Source organism: Bos grunniens, chromosome 13, assembly GCF_055505025.1.
Source record: "Bos grunniens cultivar Pamir isolate PY7600 chromosome 13, Bosgru_T2T1.0, whole genome shotgun sequence".
NCBI lineage: Eukaryota > Metazoa > Chordata > Mammalia > Artiodactyla > Bovidae > Bos > Bos grunniens.
In genome coordinates, this window is record NC_141177.1 from 7,921,901 (window position 1) to 7,945,191 (window position 23,291).

The following is a 23,291-nucleotide window of genomic DNA, read 5'->3' on the forward strand; positions in this document are numbered from 1 at the left end:
TGATCCAGGAAGATCCCGCATGCTGTGGAGCAACTAAGCCCGTGTGCCCCAACTCCTGTGCTCTACGGCAGGGAGATACAACGACTGGAACCAGCATCCTAGGTCCTTGCCAGGAGCCGGCGGTGAGGAGCTCCACTCGTGGCAAAGGTCATGAGGAAGGAGGCTCGGCACACGCAAAGGTGGGATCGAGCCTCAGGAGTCCCCCTGGAAATTCTCAAGCATCTACCCCCAAAACCAGAGTCTGCCTACTTTCTGCTTTGTGCTTCCACCTACACCTCTGACTTTACGGGAGGTTGTTCCCCACTACCTCTCTCTGAAAAAAAGAGTTAACTTACAGCTCCAGTTAATAAAGTTCCTGGGTGTGATTGTGTTTCAACCTACAAACTCCTTTGGAAGTCCTCTAGCCTGCCTGAATAGGTTTTTCCGGCCACATGTGATTTGCTCAGAGCCTCCGAACTGTGAGAGGCATGAGATGTTCTAAACTGTCTAAATACGGATTCCTTTGAGCAGTTAAAAGATTGATTAGAAATTGTATTGGTGAAGGGTTTTTCACTTGTTGAGCCAATGTTTGCTGCTAAGTCTCCATATCCCTTACCTGCTGTGTCCCTGGCAGTGTATTGATTAATATGATTGGTGTAAGTAGTAGCTTTAATGTTTGTAACCTTGGACCCTTGAGTTAATTCTTTTTCTTGTTATAGCCCACCACACCTTTGCCCTATAGGAATGCAACTTTATCTAATGCTTTTGGAGGGTCGCGCCTGACTAATCACCTTTAGAGAAAAATAAGTTTTCTGAAGAAAGGGTCTTAAAATGTTAACAGGCCTCCGGGCTAGAAGATGATGCAAATCACCTAAACTTTTGCATATGATAAGTTTGCAGGAAGAAAGCCTGGCTTACTGCATGACTCTACCCCTTCCCCCATTATCCTCTATGCATAACTTAAGGTATAAAAACTACTTTGAAAAATAAAGTGCGGGCCTTGTTCACCGAAGCTTGGTCTCCCCATGTCGTTCTTTCTCTCACCTTCTGGCTGAATTATTCAGCCTCTTTTCTCCACTGTATTTCTTCACTGAGCTATCCTTATTTAACCACTCTCTATATCTTTAATAAACATTTAAGTAAGCTGTTGTTTCCTGATCCCCGAAGCCGTCTCCCCTTCGAAACCCCTGGATCCACCGGGGCTGGACCCCGGCAGATCCTGTGCTCCACGGCAAGAGAAGCCACTGCAACGAGAAGCCCATGAACCACAGCCAGAGAGTAGTTTTCACTCACCGAAACTAGTGAAGAGCCCATGCAGCAATGAAGACCCAGCACGGACAAAAATAAGTAAATATTTACTGAGCAGCTACTATGTGCCTGAGAAGATGTGGGGATGGAGATACCTCTACCATCTAGCTCTACATGCAGTCTGAAGATTAAGCCCCCAAAATGGAAAATAAAATCAAGAGGCAGAAAGCACCTGGAATCCTGATTGGCTCACCTGAACCCTGAACCAGCTATACCTGAATGTAGATCTAAATCTGAACTCTCAGTTCCTTGAGCCTATGATGTCCCTTTACTCGCTAAGTCAGTCTTAATTGGGTTTTCTGTCACATGTAACTTGTCTTGACTATGAGAGTAGGTTTAGTCCCACTTATATTTGGGACAGTTTCTAAAGCATTAAACCCATCCTACTCCTCTAGTTTCTCTATTTCAGATCTTTCCATAAAAAGAAATTGGCCATCTATGTTTTTGGTAATGCCTTGTGGAGTACATTATGGTACATTTCCACACTAAACGCTTCAGTTCAGTTCAGCCGGTCAGTCGTGTCTGACTCTTTGTGACCCCATGAATTGCAGCACACCAGGCCTCCCTGTCCCTTAACCCCTTAAAAACAGAGTCTCAAATGCCAACTGCAATTTAAAACCCTGTCTTTGAGATAACTAATAAGGTAATGTGCTGTTCATCAAATAGGTCAGGTTTGTCTTTTGGCTAGTACCATGCCTCTTTATCCTGTTTAAAGTTATAGAAACATGAGTTACTTTGGCCAAAGAAATGTTAAAGGAAATGACGATGGACCCTTCTGGACAGAGGCTTAGAGAACCAGTGTATGATGTTCTATAGCTTCAGAGTCACCAGAAACCCAGGAGGGATGCAGAACAAAAACAGCAAACAAGTATCTGTTGACTTATAGTCACTCAGATTTGGGGCTATTTATTACTACAGCAGAGTCAAGCCTATCTTGACTGATATTAATAGAAAATACGAGCATGTACTGCATGCAGTAAGAGTCAGTATTGCTTACTGAGACTTTTATTTATATATGTACCTTATGTATTCATGCTGAAGCTGAAGCTCCAACACTTTGGCCACCTGATGCAAAGAGCTGACTCACTGGAAAAGACCCTGATGCTGGGAAAGATTGAAGGCAGGAGGAGAAGGGGACGACAGAGGATGAGATGGTTGGATGGCATCATCAACTCAATGGACAAGAGTTTGAGCAAGCTCTGGGAGACAGTGGAGGACAGGGAAGCCTGGCATGCTGCAGTCCATGGGGTCACAAAAAGTCGGACATGACTTAAGTGACTGAACAAAATTCTGTGTTGTGGTGGTGCTGGTGGGAGCCGTGTCTTCTCTATACACATGTGGTTTTTCTTTCTTATGTCATTACAAGATCATAATACATACATTTCTTACTGAGAATCATGGTCAAAAGTTTTTAGAGCCAATACTATGGAACTTTGGAAAAAACTTCGGGTCCAAAAAAGAACATCTTAAAGATGAGATGGCTGGATGGCATCACTGACTCGATGGACGTGAGTCTGAGTGAACTCCAGGAGTTGGTGATGGACAGGGAGGCCTGGCGTGCTGCGATTCATGGGGATGCAAAGAGTCAGACACGACTGAGCGACTGAACTGAATGGAACTGAACTTACTATGATGGAAGGAAGAAAGGAAGGGAGGGAATAAAATTAATACTAACTATGGATTTACCATAGGGTCGCAAAGAGTTGGACACGACTGAGCGACTGAACTGGATTGAACTGAACTGAAACAATTTGGAGGACTAAAAAGGAGAACTTGGAGGGAAAGGTCTAAGAAGTTAAGTTTATTTATTTTAAAATATTTTGACCATACCCTCATGTAGGACCTGAGTCATGGGACCTTAATTCCCTGACCAAAGACTGAAGTCACACCCTCTGCATTAGAAGGTAGAGTCTTAACCGCTGGACCACTGGGGAAGCCCCATGAAAAGAAATGGTGTTTTCCAGCTCTTCTCCATCTTTCTAGAGCAGGGGTCAGCAAACATTTTCTGTGAAGGGCTAGATATTAAATATTTCAGGCTTTGGAGGCCCAGAGGTCTCTGTCACAACTTTACAACACTGCCTGTGTAGGGCGAAGGCAGTCACAGACCATACAGAAGTGAATGGGCATGACTGTGTGTTCCAATAAAACTTTATTGACAAAATAGTTATCTGGCCAGATTTGGCCTATGGGCTGCAGTTTTCTGGCCCCTGCTCCAGGGGATCAAACAAAGAAGTAGAAACAGGTTGAAATGGAAGGACTTATATTTGAGATCCACAGAAGAACTAAAGATGAGTTTCTATTAGAAGAACAAGAACCGCATCATCTACATTAGGATTCAGTAAGCTCCTACCCCTGGGCCAAATTCTAGCTGCCTTCTGTTTTCATAAAATTTTGTTAGTTTAGGTGTTGTCTATGGTTGCTGTCATGTGATGGCAGTTAAAACTGAATAGTTGCAAAAGAGATCATTGGACTACAAAGCCCAAAACATTTATTATCTGGCTCTTTACAAAAAATGTTTGCCGATTCTTGGCTGCAAGTATGCCCAGGCTTATGTTCAAACAATGGCGTTTGGAGGCTTAGGGTGGACTCAGAGCCATCTCCAGAAAAGTCCTTAGAACAAAGGGAGCCCCAAGCAGAACAATATTTTTAATAAATTAAATAGGGCAAAAGCCAAAAACGAATCAAAGTAACCTCTGGCCCTGCACCCCGGAGAGATTTTGACCGCAGTGACGCCCAAGAAATGAGTTCACAGCTAAGACGTGCTCCGTAAATGTTAAAATAACAAGAACAATAAATAGTAATAAAACACAGAGCCACGCACTCCATCTCCACAGGCAAGACCGCCCAGGGTCCTGAGCTTAGAAGTAAGGAGAGAGGAGTCTTCTTCACCAATGGCCCGTCTTGGTAGAGGGTCGGATGGTCTTACAGGGAACCAATGGGTGAGTCCAGGGGAGGAACAAGTTCAAACATAAGCAGGCACTGGAGAAAAGCCAACCCTGACCATAAGACTCTAACTTCCACTGGGGAAAGGTACCCAGATCCGAAGGTCAACACTTATTCTTGAGGTCCTCAGCGCTCAGGGTGTTCTGTGCCCCGACCACCTGGGTTCCAAGTCAGCCCTCACTGCAGGTACACAAGAGCCTGCGTGCCGGACCTCAGCCCAGAAAAGGGCAGCTTAGCATCTTCCATGCTGTGAGACTCAACAGCTGCTGGTTTGATCTGACGGTCCCAGCGCCTCCACCCTCCGCAGTGGAGCCTGCCTAAGGTCTGGAAATCTAAAGCAAAACACCCAATCATTACATCAAGAGCTTGCGACAACCAGTGACCAGGCAGATAGGAACGATGAGGCACCCTTCCGGGAACACGCCCAGCGGGGCCCAGCCAGCCGCAGGGGTGAAAGGCAGACCCTGTTCAAAATCATCAAGCGCTGAGGTGTAAGACAGGCTGCTGAACTCTCTGAGATGCCTTGGGGTTGGTTAAAATACAGAACAAAACAAGGAGATTGAGCTTTCTAAAAATCCCCCAGATCGGCACTCAGAGTCCGGCCACCCTGGCCAATTCTTACACGGCATTTAGGAAACAGCAGACATTATTGTAGGCACTTTACATAGGCGATCTCACTGAATCCACAATATTATGCAAATTCTATAATTAGCTCGATTTTACAGATGAGGAAACTGAGGCCCAGGGAAGTGAAGGCCATCTAGATAAAGGAGGAATTTTCCCATGGCTATTGCAGGGGCATACATTTTCAAAGAACTATATTTTTTTCAAAAGAATTGCTAAGAGATGGTAAAGCCTGCATCATTACCCTTCATGCTCCCCTCCCTTCCTACCTGATGCCTCTTCTCAGTGCATAGTTGGCATCAATTAGGTAAGATCTGAGACATGCTATAATCTGAAAGTTTCTGCCTCTCCCAAAATCCATATGTTGAAACATGACCCCCAGTGTGGTCATATCCAGAGGTGGGGCCTTTGGAAGGTGATTAGGTCATGAGGGTGAAGCCCTGCTAAATGGGACTGGCTCCCCTTTAAGAGAAATCCAAGAGAGCTCCCAGGCCCCTTCTGACAGGTGGGAACACAATGAGAAAATGGTCACTCAAGAAACGAACTCTTACTTGACTTCAAATCTGCCTTGACCTTGGACTTCTAGCCCCTAGAACTGGGAGAAGTAAACATTTATTGTTTAAGCCACCCAGCCTATGGTAACTTGTGACAGCCGCCCAAACAGACTAATACAAGTCACCGACATAACAAACTTTTCTGAGCACTAATTATTTGACAGGTCCTACTGGGACCCTTGGAAGGAAAGTTATGACCAACCTAGATAGCATATTCAAAAGCAGAGACATTACTTTGCCAACAAAGGTCCGTCTAGTCAAGGCTATGGTTTTTCCTGTGGTCATGTATGGATGTGAGAGTTGGACTGTGAAGAAAGCTGAAGAATTGATGCTTTTAAGCTGTGGTGTTGGAGAAGACTCTTGAGAGTCCCTTGGACTGCAAGGGGATCCAACCAGTCCATCCTAAAGGAGATCAGTCCTGAGTGTTCATTGGGAGGAATGATGCTAAAGCTGAAACTCCAATACTTTGGCTACCTCATGCGAAGAGCTGACTCATTAGACCCTGATGCTGGGAGGGATTGGGGGCAGGAGGAGAAGGGGATGACAGAGGATGAGATGGCTGGATGGCATCACCGACTCAACGGATGTGAGTTTGAGTGAACTCCGGGAGTTGGTGATAGACAGGGAGGCCTGGCGTGCTGCGATTCATGAGGTTGCAAAGAGCTGGACACGACTGAGCAACTAAACTACTACTACTACTACTACTACTACTACTACTACTACTACTACTGGGACCCAGCCAGAGAAGAAGACAGAACAGGGAGGAGGTTTCTGGTTAGAAACCTGCTCAGGGAGCATTGGGAGGCTCCACGCTGACCCTGAGAGCTTTCAGCAACCACCCTGTTTGTTTTTGGCCCAAGCCAACTTCCTGTACTTGAGAGGAAAGACATCCTTTTAAAGACAAAGAAAAGAGGAGAGAGAGAGAGAGAAAAGTAAAAGAAAAAAAAAATGGCTTTGATCCTCAGAGGTTCTATTAACAGAGAGGTGACTTGAGGAATCACAAACAGGCAACAACACGTGGATTAAGCTCCCCTTAAAATTCTTACAGCTTTAGAAATCTGGGAAGCGGGGGAACCCCAGGGGTCAAATTGATCCTAGATTCCTTCTCTTCACTCTGCTGCCAGCCTTCTTTCTCTGGGTACATGTCACCCTTGAAATCCTTCAGGGAGAAAACAGTTTGAACTGGAAGAAATTCATGCTGACTCCCCAATTTCAGATCTGGGACTCTGTGCCCCCTGATTGCCACGTTCATTCAACAGCTGACAACTGTGACCCGGTCCAGAAGGGGTCATGCCTTGGGCTGGGAACTTCCATAGATTTTTTTCCCCTTAAATTTCATGACAAATCTGTGAGGTGCATACACAAACACACACACACACACACACACACACACACCCTCTCCATGCTAGAATAAAGCTGAGACGGAGAGAGCAAGTTTTTTAAAGTCCTTCAACAAATATGAGCCTTTACCATTTAACGGCACTGTGCTGAAACCGTACACTCGGTCAGGATTTCTTTTGACATTTGGGGCTGGATAATTCTCTGCTGGGGGCTGTCCTGGGCATGTAGGATGTTTAGCAGCATCCCTGGCCTTTACTCACTGGAACCTCTATAACATATACTCACTCTATAGCATATACTCACTCTAACCTCTTCTCAGCTTGACGAAGATGCCTGCAGACACTATTAAATGTCGACTGCAGGTAGGGGGAAAAAGTCACCCCTGGTTAGGAACCACCGCCCCACGAGGACTCACTCACAGAATCCTCTCTGTGAGGCAAGTCTGCTGGGGTCTTCCTCTCACAGATGAGAGGGAGGTTAAGTCATTTGCTCCTGCCCAAGGTCACAGAGCTAGCAACAGAGAGGGGCCTCAGCCTAGCAGGTCTCTCTCCCCAGAGACCTGCGCACACTTAATTCGGCTCTAAGTACATCTTCAAGGCTGCACAGCTGGTTGTTGGAGGCCTTCAAGAGGTTCCATTCTGGAGCTGCATGAACTCAACTCTTAGGTTCTCTCAAGGACACAGAAAATGTCCCCTGAAATCAGTGGGTCCCTTGCCCTACTCCTCATCTTCTAAGGAGGTCTTTCTGTTATAACATGGTGCCTTTCCTTGGCTTGTCTATTGTGTCCTCTTTGGTGAGGAATTTTCTAGAAAGAATGTCAGTAACACAAGAACTCTAGTCACAATCAACTTCACGATCGACAAGCACTTTCATAACATTAAGGGCTGACGTCTACAGTGTGCTCACCGCTATTCTCCAGGGGCTTTTATCATATTTCCTCTAGTCCTTACAACAAGCCTTTGAGGAAGGGGCTATGAGGAGCTCCACGTTACAAATGAGGAAAACAGAGGCACAGAGAGGAGAAGTCACTTGCTTCGGGTCACAGCTGGCAGGTAGTGGAATTACTCACCAGGACAAACGGCCTCTCTTAACAGTGCTTAGTAAAGTTCTACACAGAGTGCACTGGGGCTTCCCTGGTGGTCCAGTGGCTAAGACTCTGCATTCCCAATGAAGGGGGCCCAGGTTTGACCCGTGGTCAGGGAACTAGATTTCACATGCTACAACTAAGACCTCCCATGCCACAACCAAGAGCTTGGTGCAGCCAAATAAAAAATCTTTTTTAAAAAGAGTGCATCTATTTCCTTACCCTAGGGGAAGTGTCTTCATTTTCTTAGCCTGATAGATGAAATCCCATGGACAGAGGAGCCTGGCAGGGCTACAGTCCTTGGGGTTGCAAAGAAGTCAGGCACAACTTAATTACTAAACAGCAACAAAATTGTCACCCTATTCTAGAAATTTTAGAAACTAAGCCCCAGAAAGATTACAGAGCCTGCCTGTCAGTAGTGCCTAACGCGGCTCGGGAGCCGCGTTAGGCATTACTGACGCCTGCCAAAGCCACAGCTAAGGATATGAACCTAGGAGTTTGGTTTTAGACATTGTGTGTAATCAACATCATCTCACTAAATCCTTTCAGTGCCACTTCAAGAAAGACATACATGACATGTGATCCAGTGAGGGGGCTTGCCCAGACTCAGGATTCAAACCCGGGCCCCTGGGGTCCCAAGGCACAGTCTTCTCACCGCACCATCTCTTTGATGATACCCCCAACCAGCCTTCTCCACCAAATACCCTTTGGCAGCCTGTGGGACCAGGGCTTTTGAAAGATGCTGTGTCTTGCACAGTGCCCACTGTCTATTTCAGAGTTGTTTCCCCATTTACACCGAAGGGAACGATCTGAAATGGCACTTCCAGGCCACGAGACAGATGGCGAGTCAGGAGGCTGAGGAGCCGGCGGGCAAAGCTTTCACCTCGGGGTCACTGGCCAGCTCTGCGGGTCCGCTGAAGTGACAGGCACCCTTCCCCTCCCACAGCTGTTGGGCCTCGCCTGTGAGAGGCCTGGGGGTGCCTGGCCTGGTCAGTGGGAGACAGCTGGCCACAGCCCCCAGTGGCACCAGCTGCCTGGAGCTGTCTACCCCTCCCTCAGCTGGCCTGTCGCCTTCCTCTCCCAGATTCCCTTGCCTGGGCCTGACCACGATCACAGAACAAAGGGTTTAACTCCTTGAGGACCAGAGCCCAGAGAGCTGGGCTCTAGCCCTGGCTACATGGGTGATCCCCATGCCTTTTCTTTTACATCTTTGTCATCATTTGAGTTTTCAGCCATGTGACCTCAATAACTGCTGTTGTTCTTCTCGTTTGTTTTTAAAATCAGTAATAGTATTTGCAGAGTGGTTAGGCTTCCCTGGTGGCTCAGATGGTAAACTGCCTGCTATGCAGGAGACCCACGATTGATCCCTGGGTCAGGAAGATCCCCTGGAAAAGGGAATGGCAACCCACTCCACTATTCTTGCCTGGAGAATCTCATGGACAGAGGAGCCTGGTGGGCTACACGTCCTTGGGGTCACAAAGAGGCGGACATGATTTAGCAAGTAACACTTGGGTTACTCGCAGAGTGATTAGGAATGTGGGCTCTGGATACAGACACACCAATCCTGTGTCCCCACTTAGGACCAAAGTGGTCTTGGGCCAATGATTAACCTCTTCATGCTTCTGCATTCTTGTTTATATAATAATAGTTCATTGGTTTGTGTTTCTGTCCACTCTGTCTAAGAAGCCCATCTATTTATTTATATTTTTAAATTGGGGTGAATCCTTGAAAGGCCAGATCAAGCCATTTTCCTCCATGAAGATTCCTGAGATATCAGGCAGGCATATCATACTCCGGGTATATCTTCTCACAGATCTTTGAATAATAATGGGCCCACAGAAGATCGTTCATCTAACAATAATTATAAATGGCTATAGTTTTATTGGGTACTTACTATATACCCAGCTCTGTCCTAATACTTAACATATATTATTTTACTCTTTCCTAAAACTTTAGGTACTATTAATATATCCATTTTACAGATAAGGAAGTTGAGGATTAGAGAGGGTAAGTGACTTACTCAAGATCCTAGCAGTAATATGGGGAACAACTAGACCTTGATGAACTTCCTGGGGGATGGGCAAACCCATTACATAAGGCAGGAAGGTTACAGGGTTTGCTGCACCATCTTTTACAAATAGAGGGCAGAAAGCCAAGAGCTCTGATTTCTAAGAATATCAGCCCTGCTCTCTTACAGCAAAGTTCTGCTGCAAACAAATTAGCTTCTGTGGTAAGGATTTACAGTAAATCATCCTCTTTCCCTGGAAGATGTGCATATTGGGACCATTTTCAGTGCAAATGACAGGAAATTTAGCTCAAATTGGTTTAAGTAAGAAGGGGAATTTATTGACTCACATAACTAGAAACCTTAGGATTAGCTAACTTCAGATATAGCTTGATCAAGGGATTTAGAAACAGTAAAGTCATTACCATCCCTCTTGCTCTGTTTCACTCTCCTCCATGTTGGCTTCATTCTCAGCATTCTTTCCCCCAAGTTGTTGGCAAAGATAGTCCTTGGTGTGTCCAGCTTGATCCCCTGCCAGCTCTTCAATCCCTATAATAAGGTTATATTTTTTCTTAATAGTACCAGCTAACACTCAGGAATTATTCTGATTGGCCAAGTTTAGACCATGTGCCCATCCCTGAACCAATCACCATCACCAAGGTGATGCTATATAGTACTCATTGGTCAAACCTGTGTCATATGCTCACCAGGCATGTGGGAAGGGGAGTCAGACCCTCCTGAACTGAGAGTGGGGAAGGAGTGCTTCCCAAAAAGACAATCAAGATGATTTTACATCAAGAAAGTGGAGCGGATCTGGACTGGCAACTCCCAGTCCAGTAGCCGAGAGAGAGAGAGACATGTAAGTTCATCATGAAACTTTGGGGTAATAGATAAAACAGTGAACACCACAGCACAGAACTAGAGCAGAGGGAAATCTCTGCAACCTGAGAGTGGGTGAGGGACTCCTCAAGGAAAATCAAGGCAAGTTACCCAAAGAAGAGGAAGGAATGTTAGCTAGCCCCAAAACTCAGAGGTCTCTCTGGGTCTGGAATGGCAGGTCTGGAAAATACCAGTTAACTGGTTTCTTTTCACAACAACCCTATGAAGTAGATACTGGTAGAATTTCCATTCTAAAGATAGGGAAATAGGGCATTTAAACCACTTGCCCAGCTGAGTAGCACTGGAACTGAAACCCAGGCAACAGGTTGAGTCTTTTTTTAAAAAAATATTTATTTATTTTTTGGCTGTGTTGGGTCTTAGTTGTGGTTTTCAGGCTTCTCTCTAGTTGAAGGGTGAAGCTTTAGCTGCCCCGAGATAGGTGGGATCCTAGTCTCCTGACCAGGGATCAAACCGTCATCCCCTGCACTCGAAGGTGGATTCTTAACGGCTGGACCACCAGGGAAGTCCCCAGCAGTCGGAGTCTTAATCGCAAGGCTGACTGCCCCTCCTAAAAGAGGCAGATTCTGAATCATGTGATTCAACTTGGCTACCAAGGAGAACTTCCCATCCTCAGTATTGCCTTAAGCATCACAAGCTGATGCACCGAATTCCAGACAACCCCCACTTCTTAAAGACATGCTGACTTCGCAGAGCTCTCTCATCCCTAAATCTGACCACCTCCCTTTCCCTAACTCCGCTTCACCTCCACCATCAGAAGGAGACTCTATCTTCCCAACTGCTCTCCCAGCCATCCTCTCCATCCCAAGACCAGTTCAGGATTCACCTTCATGTCTTTCTGGGATGACCCACAGCCTCTGACTGCCCCTCAGTCCCTCCTTTGTGGCTTTCATCTTGGCTTCTTGGCAGCTCACCCTCCCCTTTCTCCTTTTCTCTCTCTCCTTCTCTCCATTTCTCTCCATCTCTCTCTTTGCTCTCTCACTGCTTACTTTGTGAGAAGCCAACCAACACACCACGAGCAGCCCTATAAAGAGGTCCATGTGAAGAGGAGCTTCGGCCTCCTGCCAACAGCCACGTGACGTGTGCTAGTTGCTGAGTTCTGCCTGACTCTATGCAACCCCATGGACTGTAGCCCGCCTGGCTCCTCTGTCCATGGAATTCTCCAGGCAGCTGGAGTGGGTAGCCATTCCCTTCTCCAGGGGATCTTCCCAACTCAGGGATCAAACCCCCATCTCCTGCATTGCAGGTGGACTCTTATACCATCTGAGCCACCAGGGAAGCCCTAGTATAATGATACCTCACATAAATACAGCCCCAGCTTTGGCCTTGATTCCAGTTTAGTGATGGATCCTGAAGCAGAGGACCCAGCTAACAAGCTTCATCCAGATTCCTGCCCTCCACACTGTGATATAATAAGTATTTGTTTTATCAAGTCATGATGTTTTGGGGGTGGGTAATTTGTAACACAGCAATAGATAACTACTATACACACTGAAGTATTTAAGGATGAATTAGGATGTCTGCAAGAAACTCTCAAATGGTCGAGCAAAAATTTATAGAGAAAGAGAGTAATAAAGTGAACGTGGCAAACTTTTAACAACTGGTGCCATGTGATAAGGATCTGATATTCACTGGACCACACTGGTAAATTTTGTGGGTTTGATAGTTTCCAAATTAAGAAACTGGGGAGAAAAAGAGAAAAGAATAGACTTTGGAGGTGGGCTGCTTCTGTTTGAATCTGGACTCTACTTAAGTAGCCCTTTAGGTTACTTAACTCTCTGGGCCTCAGTTTTCACATCTGTTGTACTTGCAAATGGCATCTATCATAGGACTGTGGTGATGAGTAAGTGTACTGGTGGAGGTACAGCTCTAAAATCAGGGTCTGGTTCCCCAAAGAGTCAGTTGTACTGTGTCATGCAGTACCCTGAGCCTGGTGCAGAAATCTGGTGAATAGTAAGCCCACAAGAAATATTTGTAGAATGAATGAATGAGTCAGTTTTCTACCCAGTGGTTTGCAGTCTCCTCTTGGTTTTGAAGAACTCCCCTGTGAGTTAATGTGGCCAGAAAAATCTCTCTGGGATTCAAGAATTCTAAAATGCCTTGCTAGGAGGCATATCCTGAAAGGTTGGATTAAAAAAGAAAAAAATCAAGACATGACGAAATGCCTGCATTGGACTCCAAGCTAGAAAACCAAGGAGAAATAGACAATTACAGGTTTCTCTTGCAAACAACAAGGCCATTCTCTAGACTGACTTTCCTGTGTGCCAGGCAGAAAATTACCACCAACCTCCAAAGAGAAGTCTGTATAAGGTAATACTAAGTAAGCCTTGTACCAAGTGTCTTCAGTATCCCAGGCACTGTTTTTCCTTATGCCTAATAATCCCTTCAATCCTTACAACTAGAAACTAGTACTATTATCCTTTCCATTGGACAGATGAGGCACAGTGAGGTGAAGTAACTTGCTCAAAGTCACACAACTTTGGATCTCAGTTGTGATCTCAAACAGTCTCAGATCAAATCCATATAAATACAAAAGTACGATGATTATAAAACCCTTATTCTCCATGAAGTTCCTCCTGTAGGTTCATGTCCATGAATTCAACTCTAATCCCCCCCAACTGAGATTTTTTCTCCTGAAACGTGAGCTAGATTTGTGTGTACTTTGTACATACACAGAGGGATTTATTACTTTGCAGTCAAACGGCTCCAGAGCAGTGTTGTCTTTCTTTCTTCTCAGGGCAAGGCTGTCATAAATTAAAAGGGCTCCCCATTCCGCCTGGCACTTAGCTGGGCCACTTAAAATCACTTTGGACTTTGCCCTCAACTGACCTTTCCAAACCACTTTCCAGGCATTACTCCTTCCGGGACCTGAGTGGGGTTGATCACAAGAACTTTACTCTTGTAAATGGAGCCACAAATTATTCCAGGCACAAGAAAGGGGAAAAAAATCTCCAAGTCACAGCACCAAAACGCTAGCTACAGTCAAATCCTGGGAATGACAGGACTGTCACAGGAGCTGGGGGCACCCCTCCTGTTATCCTGGGAGAAGTGAGTCAGGGAGAGGCACCAGCCTTCTTTTCCTGTCCTGTTTCAGGAGGGCTGGGGGCAAATTTTCCTCAATGGATGTCTTTTCACCCCACCCAAGGAGCAATATTTAATATCCGTGTGATCTGGGAAGAAAGGCATCTGCCTTTGTGGGAGGAAATGGTGTCCCTTTTGTCCACAAAACCAAATGCTGTCATTTCCCCTCAAAGTGTTTGATGGGAAGATGATGATAAGAGTAATAGCCACTATTTAATAAGCTCTTATTATGTCATAACCTCACTTAATTATCACTATTACTCCTACTCATTAAAAGCATACGACTACTGATATTTATTTATCTGATGTATATCAAGAGCATATTACATACCAGGAACTCTTCCAAGCACCTAACATAATTCACTTAATTCGCACAGCAGCCCTGTAAGCAGGTACTAAGATTAGCTCTGTTTTTTTTTTTTTTTTTTTTTAGATGAGGAATCTGAGGCACAGAGAGGTGACATCATTTGCCCAAGGTCACAGACCTGCTAGGTGCTTTACCTCTCCACCAAGATACATGGGATCAAAACTCATTTTCCAAGACAGTCAGATGAGTACCAGAGGTGACGTGCCTTGAAAATGGTAATAAGAGTAATTAGTAACATTGCCATTTACTGAGCATTTCTTATGTGCCAAGCGCTTGGCTGGCACAGTTCCATTTAATCCTCACGATCAGCCCAGGAGACAGGTACTATCACTAAGCCATTTAGAGAAGGAGACCGAGGCCCAGAGAGGTGGGGCAGGTCATAGAGCCAGTAGTGTATGCAGCAGCAAGGATTCAAATCTAGGCTAATTCGGTGGGTGGCAGTCTATGCAAGCAGATGCTACAAAATTGTTCCCAGCAGGCTGCCCTGAAGCGGCATCAAATGGGAGCCTGGCAATCTGCCTCAAGCATTCTCTACATAGTCCGGGTTTAGCTTTGAGCAGAGCTGTGATTCGGGGGAAATATGCTCCACATCCCCACTAAGTCTGATCCTCTTTTGTCTGCACCGGTGCACTGGCCTCCCCACTGGCCACCCTGCCTCGGACGCAGCGTCCCCTATCGTGTCCTTGGGTATCATGAAAATATAACCAAGGAGTTTGCGTCTTCACATAGTAGGTGCTCAGCAAATTTGTGTTGGATGAAGGAATAAATTCTAAAACACGAGGTGGACCACAGCCCTTTCCTCTTTGAACCATCTGACATTCAAGACCCCTGGTCACCTGGCCCCTTCTCAATTCTCCAACTTTGTCCACCTACTCCCATCCAATTCCCTATGATCCACGCATGTGAGCTTGGTATCTGCTTCCTAAACATGTCATTTAACGCTTTGGGGCCTTTGCTCATGCTGTTTCCTCTCTCTGAGGTTCCCTTCCCTTCAGTCCAGATCTCCTGTCCCACTTTTTGAACTCTCATTCTAACCATGCAACCATCTTCTTCAAGGGTCAAACTGATACCTGTTATCCCTAACTGCCCAGTGTTTACCTCGCCTTCTCTAACAGCATCTCGACTTTCCTCTAGAGAAACACTCCTCCTTCACTCTCAGTCTATACAAATTGACAGTCTCACATTGTCTTTCAAAGGGATGGGCATAGGTTCCAAGCCTAGCCAATCAGAGCTTTGGCCTGTCCTCGACCAATGTGATTGGTTGAGGGATGGACACATGTTCCAAGCCTGGCCAATCAGAGCTTTGACTCATTGCTGGCCATCGTGATTGGTTCAGGAATGGATATGGGACCCAACTTGGACAGTGAGAGTCAATCCTGTGGCTCCAGTAGAGATTTTGGTTGGAGCCCTCTGGGACTATGGGGATGCGGAAGCTGATGCCAAGCTCTTCTTACTGATGTTGCTGCCTAAGTCCATAAGGATGCCTTGTCTCCTTATCTGCCATATTAATGGAGGTGTGGCCAGTCAAATGGCAGCTGCCATCATCTGTTGCTTAAGGACTCTGACCACTCGGCGTTCCCTTGTGCCTCTCTGCATGTTCTCCTGCCGTCCCCAGCTATACAAAGGGGTCTCTCTGCCTCACCCACCCAGAGCTAACCTAACTGAGTCATTATCACATGCTCATCAGTGTCAAGCTCCTAGCATACTTCTCTCTTTTAAATCTGATATGATCCTTTGAGGAAGACACCAATCAGTCTTCCCATTCTACAGGGCCAGTAACTGAGGCTCAGAGAGAGTAAGCCCTTTGCCCCTTCTTAGCAGAGCTGAGGTTTTAAACCCCATTCCAGGTCGCACATCTGTGAACTGCTAGAAGGATGTGGTGGTGGTGGCACTAAACTTGAAAGATGTTAGTGTTTAGCCTTGTAGAGACTGGAAAGGTGGTCATGGGGACAAAAGAGGGTTTTTTAGGTAGGGGAATGAGGGAGGCAAAGGCCTGGGAGGTGGGAACTCTGGCCATACAACAAGCTCATTTGGCTGATGTGTGGGAGGGCAGAAGTAAGCTATGATGGGGATGGTAGTGGGAGGGTGAAATTAAAAACAAACTACTTAATCTCATTCTGTCCCCTTCAGTTCCTGAGAGGTCCCCCAGCTAAACAGGCTGGGTAGCTAAGGCAGCCCTGTGGCTTTTTTCGGCTGCCGAGCTGGCACCCTGAGTAAATTTCAGGGGATAGGAGATCACAGCGCTGAGGACACAGTGTTCGAGCTATTTGTGGCCGCATGAATTAATCTCTTCCATGTGCAGAGATATTTCCATAGTTCTCCTGAGACTCCCGTTGGTGGGGAAGGCGAATGCTTGATCAGCTTGGATGGCTTCTTCTTGGGACATTCAAGCCAAATCTGGCTACTTCTGCAGCCCGGAAATGATTGCTCAGTGGTCAGTGAAAAATCGACCCAAATTGCAACTCCAGGACTTGACTGCAGAGAAGCAGAGTCAGCCACTTAGGCAATGAGGTTCTGATGTACGTCACTGGGGTCTGAGTTCCAGGCCTGAGTACGTGAAATGGATTTAAAAGCTCGCAAATAAGAATAACAGCTCATATTCATCAATGCTGAATATTGATCTGCCAAGCACTGTTTTACTCTGTGTCATTTAATCCTCAGAATAACTCTGTGAAGAGGTATTATCATTAACTCCATTTTACAGAGAAGAAAACTAAGGCCCAAAGATGTTAAATAACATGACAGGGTTTCCAAATGGGTAAGTAGAGTGAATAAAGGCTTCTGGCTCCAGAGCCTGTTCTCTTGGCTACAATGCTACCAGCCTTTTTTTTTTTTTTAAGACTTTTTTAAAGAACAGTTTTAGGTTCACAGCAAAACTCAGCAGAAGGTACAGGATTTCTTAAATATACTCTGCCCCTAAGCATGCATAGTGCTATCAACATACCCTAAACCTATCAACCTCCCCTACCATTGGTCTAGTGGTTAAGAGTCTGCACTTCCAATGCAGGGGGCATGGGTTCAATTCCTGGTCAGGAACTAAGATCCTACATGGCCAAAAGAAAAACATCTCCTACAGGAGTGGTACATTGTTACCACCATCAAAGAACATGCACTGACGCAATATTATCACCCAAAGTCCATACTTTACATCAGGGTTCATCTTGGTGGTATACAACCTATGTTTGGACAAATGTGTGACGACATATATCCACCACTAAAGTACCACATGTAGGAGTTCACTGCCCTGAAGATCCCATGTGCTCGACCTATTCACCCCTCCTTCCTCCTAACCCCCGGCAACTACAGATCTTTCAACTGTCTCCTTAGTTTTGCCTTTTATACGATGTTGGAACCACACAGCATATAATTGGCTTCTTTCCCTTAGTAATGTGCATTTAAGTTTCCTCCATATCTTTTCATGGCTTGATTGCTCATTTCTCTTCAGTGCTAAATAGTTTTCCACAGCCGGTTTATTCATTCAGCTGCTCAAAGACATCTTGGTTGCTTCTCGGTTTTGGCAGTTATGAATAAAGCTGCTATAAACATTCATGTGCACGTTTTTGTGTGGACATAAGTTTTCAGCTCCTTTGGGTAGATACCAGGGAGAACGACTGCTGGATAGTAGTAAGAGTATATTTAGTTTCATAAGAAACTGCCGAACTCTCTTCCAAGTGGCTGTACCATTTTGCATTCGCACTGGCAATGAATGTGAGGCTGTGTTGCTCCACACCCTTGCCAGCATTCGGTGCTGTCCCGCCTGCTTTTAAAACATTAATGAAATACTAGTATGATTCAATTCTGCATTTTAATGCTAGCCTGGGGAAAATCGAGGTCAAGCCCAGATCCAGGTCTTTATTGAAATACTTTGATTTTCGGCTCTACTACTACTAACTACATGTCCCCAGGTGAATCCCTCCCCTGTTCTCAGCCTCAGTTTTCTCATCTATAAGGTGGACATCCCAACCACTAGCTATAGAGGTGATTGAAGACAATCCATATGGCATGCCCAGTCACAGGAGACTGGTGATCCTCAACTTGGGGTGGTCTTGCCTCCCAGGAGGCATTTGGTAATGTCTGTAAACATTTTTAAATTTATTTATCTTTAAATTAATTTTTCTTGGAATATAGTTGCTTCACAATGTCGTGTTAGCTTCTACCATACAGCAAAGTGAATCAGTCAGATGAATACCTGTATCCCTCCCCTTTCAGACTCCCCATTTTAGGTCACCACAGAGCACTTGAGTAGAGTTCCCTGAGCGACACAGTAGATTCTCATTAGTTACCTATTTTATACATAGTAGTATATATATGGGGCTTCCCTGGTAGCTCAGCCGGTAAAGAATCCACCTGCAATGCAGGAGACCCTGGTTCAATTCCTTTGGGAAGATCCCCTGGAGAAGGGATAGGCTACCCATTCCAGTGTTCATGGGCTTCCCTGGTGGCTCAGAGGGTAAAGAATCCACCTGAAATGCAGGAGATGTGGGTTCAATCCTTGGGTTGGGAAGATCCCCTGGAGGAGGGCATGGCAACCCACTGCAGTATTCTTGCCTGGAGAATGCCCATGGACAGTCCATGGGGTCATAAAGAGTCGGACACAACTGAGCAACTAAGCACAGCACAGCACAGTAAATATATGTGTGTGTCAGTCCCAACTTATCCCGCACTCCGCTTTCCCCACTTGGCGTCCATATATTTGTTGTCTATGTTTGTGTCTCTATTTCTTGGAAACATTTTTGATTGTCACAGCTTGAGAGGGTGGGGGATGCTCCTGGCATCTACAGGATACAGGCCAGGGGTGCGGCTAAATTCTACGGTGCTCAGCACCTCCGCAACAGAACCATCCAGCCCCCAACTGTGAGCTGAGAAACCTGCAGTAGGCATTCCAAAGTGACCTCCATAGTGACTATGATTATTCCTCAGGGTCATGGTGAGCACTAAACGGGCTGACATTTACATAAGGTTCCTAGCACAGTGCCTGGCACAGAGTGGAGTCTTCAAAAACAGCTTGCTTTCTCCCTCTCTGCCTCCCTCCCATCAAGGCCAAAATGATATCTGTGCCTTCTCTGCAGAATTTCTCAGAACGCACAATCTAGAAACCAAACCACAACCTCCTCTTTTTGTCATCACTTCTCTTCCAGTTATCTTCTGGTCCATTCTGCAGCACCATCCACCTCCTCATCCTCTCCCTCTTCTCAAACCTCACAGAAGTCTCACCTTGGGCAGAGGACAACAGAGAATTGTGTATATGAGTTTGACTTGGGTTCTCAAGTCAAAAAAAGCCTTGGCAGTTCCCTCTTTGTGCGTGTGCACTCAGTTGCTAAATTGTGCCTGACTCTTTGCCACCCCATGGACTGTAGCCCACCAGCCTCCTCTGTCCATAGGATTTTCCAGGCAAGAATACTGGAGTGGGTTGCCATTACCCTCTCCAGGGGATCTTCCCCACCCAAGGATCAGACCTGAAACTCCTGCATCGGCAGGCAGATTCTTTAGCACTGAGCCACCAGGGAGCCCTCTTTGTAGAGCAAAACAAATCACTTCACCTCCCTGAGCACATTTCCTCATTTCTAAGATACAATTAATTAAATATGACAATATCTGAAAAGCTCTTAGCACAGAATCCAAAAAATGGCAGCTACTATCGTGTTTTATTTCTTAAAGTTTTTGAAATTTTTAATCAAAGTTCATATAGCTACATGTAAATTCAAAATTCATATAACACAGAATAGATACTAGAGGAAAACGCACCTCCAGCCCAGTTCTCAGGGGGCAACCACTGTCAACTTTTTTAGCTGTTCCTTCTGGTAATTAACTCCACATTTCTAAATAATATGCTGACACGACCATTTCTCGATGTGTCAGTTTTAGGCTTGATTTTACATGCATTCCCCCTATCCTGTTTCATCCAAATCAGAAGCATATTTTCCTAAAATCACAGAATCTTAGCAATGGAACAGACTGGGACATTATCTAATCCTGATATTTCCAGGCTTCTACATTCCACAAACTGGTAATTTTATAAAGGACACTGAAACACCCAAACACAGGAAGGGCATAGCCTCAAAGGGGCTTCCTGGTGGCTCTGACGGTAAAGAGTCTGCATGCAAAGCAGGAGATCCAGGTTTGATCCCTGGGTGGGGAAGATCCCCTGGAGAAGGAAAGGGTAACCCACTCCAGTATTCTTGCCTGGAGAATCCCGTGGACAGAGGAGCCTGGAGGGTTACAGTCCATGGTGTCGCAAAGAGTCAAACACAACTGAGCGAGTAACACCCACTCAGTCATAGTCTCAAAGGGCAGTCTTTTAAAAAAACATTAATTTCATCTTTCGGATTCAAATGTCACTACTCAATCCTCTTGGTCCTGAAACACAGACCAGTGTTGTGAGCCTCTGCTCAAGTCTTGTGTCCTAGCTCAAAGATGAAATCCCTGTATTATCACACAGGCTCTGCTTAAATGCTTCTGGGGACGGTCTACTCACTACTGCATGAGGCAGCCTCCTGGCAGCATCAGAAGGTCTAACTGGTGTGGAGTTGGAACTGCCCTTGCAACCTTTCATCCCATGATACCTGTCTGTCCCTAGGAACTCTAACTCCTCAAAAAAAGGGGCCTTTTCTCCATTACCCTCTTGACCCACAAGCTTACCCTCATGCCCCACATTCTTCACAAACGATCACTCCATCAATTTCACGGTTCCTTCCAGCCTCTAGATTTGATTCTCTTCTTCCAAACATCCCCCAGCTCCTCCAGCTGAGGTTCCACAGGACCACAGGACTCTGACCTTTTGAGAACTCATTTCTCCAGCCCTCTCTTCCTTTCAGTTTTCAGAAAAAGCTTTGGGACTTTATTATTATTATTATTGTACAACTTATTTGTGATGGCAAAGCACGTCTCCAGGCCTCTCCCACCCCACAGTTCCCGGAGCCTGCTCCAAACCCTCAGGAACAATGCTTCCATTTTGCTATTTTCTCACAAGTTTCTCTCCTTATGATAGTCTGCCCTTTGCTAAAAGTAGCTGTTGGCAGCAGGATCCGCATTTTAAGTAGCTTGGGTGGGAGAGCAGGGCCAGAACACAATGTGCTCTTGTTGGAGGGAAGAATTTGCTTGTAGTTCCGAGGTAGAGGCCCCCGACATCAGCGCAGTGCCGCTTCCGGGCCACACAACCTTCTAGAAGCCTTTCCATAAAGCAGTCCCTGAAAGCTGCCTCCCGACCTCCCCTCCCCGCACCGCCATCTGCACCCTGACCCAGCAGAGGAGGAAAGGGAGACCCCAACGACAGCTGAGGTCAGTTTTCCACGAGCAGATGTAACACCACCACTCCAGGCCTTGGTGGTTTTACCTGTCCAGTGCCCTGTGCCAGAGAGCACAGAAAACAGCTTGAACCCTCAAGCCAGCTCCCCAAGGGCCCAGGCCAAGCAGGGTGGTGATGGATCCAGACTCTGGAATCTGAGAAATGTGGCTTCAAACTCCATCTCTGCCACTTATGGGTTGCCTAAGATTTTGAGTCCATGGGGTCACAAAGGGTTGGACACGACTGAACAACTGAACTGAAGATTTTGAGACACTCTGAACCTCAGTCTTCTCATCTGTAAAATGGGGACAATAGTACTTACTGCATAGGATTCAAGTGAGACAAAAACAAGATGTGTAGGTACTTGTCCCAGCACCTGGCACTTAGGAGGTGCTCAGTAAACAGCAGATCTTATTACTGTCCACATCCCCATTTATACATATATAGCAAAAAGGAAATTCATGGAACTAAGAATGGTCCAGGCAGCACTTGAAAGATCAGAGACTGATGCCTAGAGTGGACTTTGACTGAAGGTTTGGGGGTTTTTATTCTCTCATTCATTCAAATGCACGCCCCTGAGCTTGTTGAACAGAATGGTGAACCCAAGTAAGCACAGTGTCTGAGCCAAACTCCCAGATTTCAAAAGCCACCTCCTCCCTTGTCCAGATCCTTAACCTCTATGCCTCAGTTTCCTTATCTGTAAAGCGAGGATAATAAAACTATCTTCATAGAGATACAGTTTAGAGCAAATATATGTGGAGGACCTGCAACAGTCACCTGCCCAGTGATGCTCTCTTATTCAGTAAGAATCATCAGATATAGGCTGTTAACCTTCTCACACCAACTTGAGACTTCTTTTTCTGAACTTAAAAGAGTTGAAAGTGAATGGAAATGAGATTAAAAAAAAATGACTCAGTGACTTAATGTTCGCAGGGCTCCGCTGGCATAACACTGAAAGACCATCACTGGAAGAGGCGTTTCATTACCAGTTTAATAGATAAGAGTGTGGGTTCTGGGCAGAAATGTGGGGGTACTGCTCTAGCACTGACTCGCTCTGGGTCTTCACGCAACTTTACCTCCGTGACCTTCAGTTTTTTCATCTGTGAAAATAAGCATAACCATGCCTGATGTCAGGGGTCTTTCTGAGGAGTAAAGGATATAACAGGGCTGTGCTGTGCTGTTCTTAGTTGCTCAGTTGTGTCCAACTCTTCGCGACCCCATGGACCTGCCAGGCTCCTCTGTCCCTGGGGATTCTCTAGGCAAGAATACTGAAGTGGGTTGCCATGTCCTCCTCCAGGGGATCCAATCCAGGTCTCCTGCACTGCAGACAGATTCTTTACCATATGCGCCACCAGAGAAGCCCATGAATATTGGAGTATTCAGACTTACTAGTACAAAGAACACACGTGTACCTTTTATCCAGATGCACTTGCTATAAGCGTCTTATCCCATTTGATTTACAAACTGTTCTTTCTCTCTATACACATGTGCATGCATGCACACACACACAATACACACACACACAATACACACACACACACACACTCATCTAATTTTTTTCTGAACCATTTAACACTAAGTTACAGATACATGGCCCTTTACTGTTAAAGAATTCATTCATTCGGGGTGTATTTCCTGAGAATATTCTCGTACATAATCTCAGGACAGTTACCATCAGTTCATTGAATGCCAGTATCCTATTTTACCTAATCCACTTTCCGTATTACGATTTGTCAACTGACTAACCCTGTCCCGCATAGCATTTCCCCTCCTACATAGGACCCAATCTAGATATAGTCTCTGAAGTTAGTTGTCATATCTCT

General features: G+C 45.7%; 1 protein-coding gene across 3 annotated transcripts in view; it reads right to left on the minus strand.

The window, feature by feature from the left end:
- The window catches only part of EYA2 (EYA transcriptional coactivator and phosphatase 2), a 263,186-nt gene that overhangs the window by 216,623 nt on the left and 23,272 nt on the right, over positions 1–23,291 (minus strand). Inside the window, exon 1 of one of the 3 annotated variants that reach the window (XM_086331566.1) lies at positions 10,264–10,428. The exons of the other annotated variants lie outside the window; for them this stretch is intronic. Within the exon in view, the coding sequence (XP_086187692.1) occupies positions 10,264–10,295 (32 nt within the window). The 5' untranslated portion in view covers positions 10,296–10,428. Of the gene's footprint in view, positions 1–10,263; positions 10,429–23,291 lie in introns of those variants that run through there. 3 annotated transcript variants of the gene reach the window in all.